The sequence below is a fragment of the Priapulus caudatus genome, unplaced genomic scaffold (genome assembly GCF_000485595.1).
Source record: "Priapulus caudatus unplaced genomic scaffold, Priapulus_caudatus-5.0.1 Scaffold203, whole genome shotgun sequence".
Taxonomy (NCBI): domain Eukaryota; kingdom Metazoa; phylum Priapulida; class Priapulimorpha; order Priapulimorphida; family Priapulidae; genus Priapulus; species Priapulus caudatus.
In genome coordinates this window covers 315,006-318,112 of record NW_014577264.1, presented here as the reverse complement: position 1 = coordinate 318,112, position 3,107 = coordinate 315,006, and the positions used below count along the sequence as shown (strand labels likewise).

At 36.4% G+C, this 3,107-nt stretch overlaps 1 protein-coding gene across 1 annotated transcript in view; it reads right to left on the bottom strand.

Annotated features, from left to right (window-relative positions):
* Positions 1 to 3,107, bottom strand: part of LOC106807251 (rho guanine nucleotide exchange factor 11-like) — a 40,098-nt gene that overhangs the window by 10,775 nt on the left and 26,216 nt on the right. Inside the window, exons 4-5 of the mRNA XM_014809544.1 lie at positions 1,038 to 1,118; positions 448 to 552 (exon numbers count right to left, since the gene is read on the bottom strand). Of these exons, the coding sequence (XP_014665030.1) occupies positions 448 to 552; positions 1,038 to 1,118 (186 nt within the window). The remainder of the gene's footprint in view (positions 1 to 447; positions 553 to 1,037; positions 1,119 to 3,107) is intronic.

Here is a 3,107-nt window from a genome sequence, read left to right as displayed (position 1 = left end):
GTGTGTGTGTGTGTGTGTGTGTGTGTGTGTGTGTGTGTCTTTGTGTGTATTATGTGTGTGTGGGGGGTGTCTTTGTGTGTGTACGTACGTGCGTGATTGCGTGCGTCACAGCAAATGTCATCACAAACTCGTAAACGTTCAGTTAATTCGATCTGTAGTAAACATGATAACCATGTACTCCTTAGTGTAAAATTGATATAGTAATGGAATAAATTATATAATAAACGTGTGCTTATAACAACTACTTATAGAGAGTAATTATAGAGAATAGTTATTAGAATATATAATCGCAAGGTGATCACCATATATGTGTGTTACCATGATTGTCTATTCAGTAGGTAAATACTCTGTATTATGTACGCCAACAACCTGCGCATAGTTTCGTGATCACGAGCTAAATGTTTCTTTCCACACAATTGCGTTTATGTAATACGTGAAAGCACTCACTGTGTTAATGGCTTCTATGAGGCTGGCGTGTTGCGCCTCGAGTGATACGATTCTGCTTAAGCACGCATTCATCTCGCTCTCATTGTTTTGACCCTCTTTCAACTGCTGCGGAAAACACAAGAAAGTAAGTGAGAAAGTAAAACCAAGCGAACAATCTTGTATAGTAATTAAGCAATTATAAGCATATATGAAAGCAGGTAGGCTTGTATATTAATAGATATATAAGAAATAATTAACTGCCGCTTCATTAAAAATATTACCTAGACGGCCAATAGACAATGCGTTTTCCGATTTTGATCTTATTTCCTTGCATTTTTTGTTACAAACTATCGTTTTTGAATATGCCTGCTTATCTATCAGTTGATTCTCTCAGACGGAGATAGATTGCGGCTGCCACTTTTACCTAGCAATCATTTAGCTCACTGTCCTCGTGACAGGATTTATTATTATTAGACATGTAGGCTCCTATAGTCAGGTTTATCGCCGTTTCTGGGTCATTCACGTATTTTACATATGCCAGGTTTGGTTATAGACAGGAAGAGGCGCGATTAGTTATATTTGTATATGCTTTTTCTAGCTATTTTACCTACATCATAGTCATTCCTCGTGTTGTCCAGCATTAGCTTCAATGCGTTCGCTCCGGAGATCAGAAGCTTCTGCTGTTCATCCACCTGCGTACACGGGAACAATAGTGCCTTAAGCTGGATTTACACTGCCAACTTTGAGTTGGCAAATTGCCGAATTGCCGAATTGCCGAATGAGAACATGTTCTAATCTTTCAAATAGCTGCTATCGATCGATTGGACGTGCAACTTTTGCGTTTACACTGCCGATTGTCAGTTGCGAAATTGCGAAATTGGTACAATTCGGCAAGTCCCCAACACAAAGTTGGCAGCGTAAACCCAGCTTTAGATGAAATCACACGTACGCGTCTATCTGCTACCGCAATCACCGCAGGTCTGTGTGGTTTTCTCCCGAACCAGATTGATCACAGACGCTCGATTCCCAAAACATCCGGCTGCGAAAATGACCTGACTCGTTGCAGACATGCTGGCAATCTGCTAAGCAGCTGGGTAATGAGTCTCGCCAAGTCGCAAAAAAATAAAAACTAACCCGACTTATCTAATCTTCCATGCATATCCTTAAGCAACACGTTGGCAGTGCTACAGTAGTTCGAAGCCATGCTTGCTTATACAAATATTATAATGGTTGACATCGAATTTCTTTTTGAACACGATTTTTCATGATGAGTTGAATCTGTATGAGGAATAACTCATATTCAACCATATAATATAATATGTACTGCAACATCATTACCAAATTACCGCATTAGCTCGTGTAAATGGTAGCTAAATAATCTACAACACAAGTAAAGTAATATGACTTTGCAGTATACAGGTGTATATGTATTTAACGGTGTGAGAGACCCCAGCCGTAATCATTGTATCTGCATGTTAGTTTATTTAGTATGTATAGCAAATAGGTGGGAAAGCGATGGCATTGATAAAGGGGCTATATGGGAACATCTTATTCCAGTAGGCATAGAATGCCATTATAGCCGTGTTCAAGGAACTATGTGTATGAAAGGCCGATATATATACATCAAGAGCACATAATGGAGACGTTCTCTATTATGTGCTCTTGATGTACATGTATGTGTATAAATAATATATTAGCAAATATAACATCAGTCGATGGATGCAAAGCACATATACATAATACACATAATTAGAACAATATATAGTCACGATCACAAGAACAAACACATAATGTGGGCCTATAAGCTACAGCACAGCTCACACGCTCGCGATCGATGGTAACCAGTACTATTCTGGCTCCAGATAGTTTTACGAGTTTACGAGTTGGCGATGCAACATTGGTTTTTATACGCTATATACTTCCACACTGCTATATACGATTAGGAAACATTACATAAAAAACAGTCGTTCTCAAACATTCATTGACAGATATTTTTTCGTTCTTTAACTGAGAAACACCGCGCCACTAACAGTTTATGCTAATTAACTCGACGGGAAGAAAAATCTTTAATTATAATGTAGGCTACTCGGGACACACATTAACACTACGCGATGAGTAAAACATGATATGCTGACACGCTATATGTGACTATATGTCACACACGTGGTGTCTGTATAATTGCGTCATTACCAACGCAATCATTAACCATAGTAAGTGAAGCCATTTAGATTTATATATATATATATATATATAATATAATATAATATAATATAACATAATATAATATAATATAGTATATAATATATATAATAAAATATAAGATAAAAGTATAATAATATAAATAATATAATATAATATAATATAATAATATAATATAATATAATATAATATAATATAAATAATATAATATATATATTAAATATAGATATAATATAATATAAATACATATACATATAATATCGTATACATAATAACATAACATAACCCATAATCTAGCATAATATTAATATAATATAATAACTAATATATTATGATTTACACACATGTACATGTGTACATCGTGTCTGCCTGGATGAGGTTCTGCGAAAGATCTCCGCGCTCGTTCGCTTCGCTCAGGCGAGCCAGCGCAGCGCGTCAATTGATGAACGTCATCCGCTGGCGAAATCGCGCGACACCGCGCA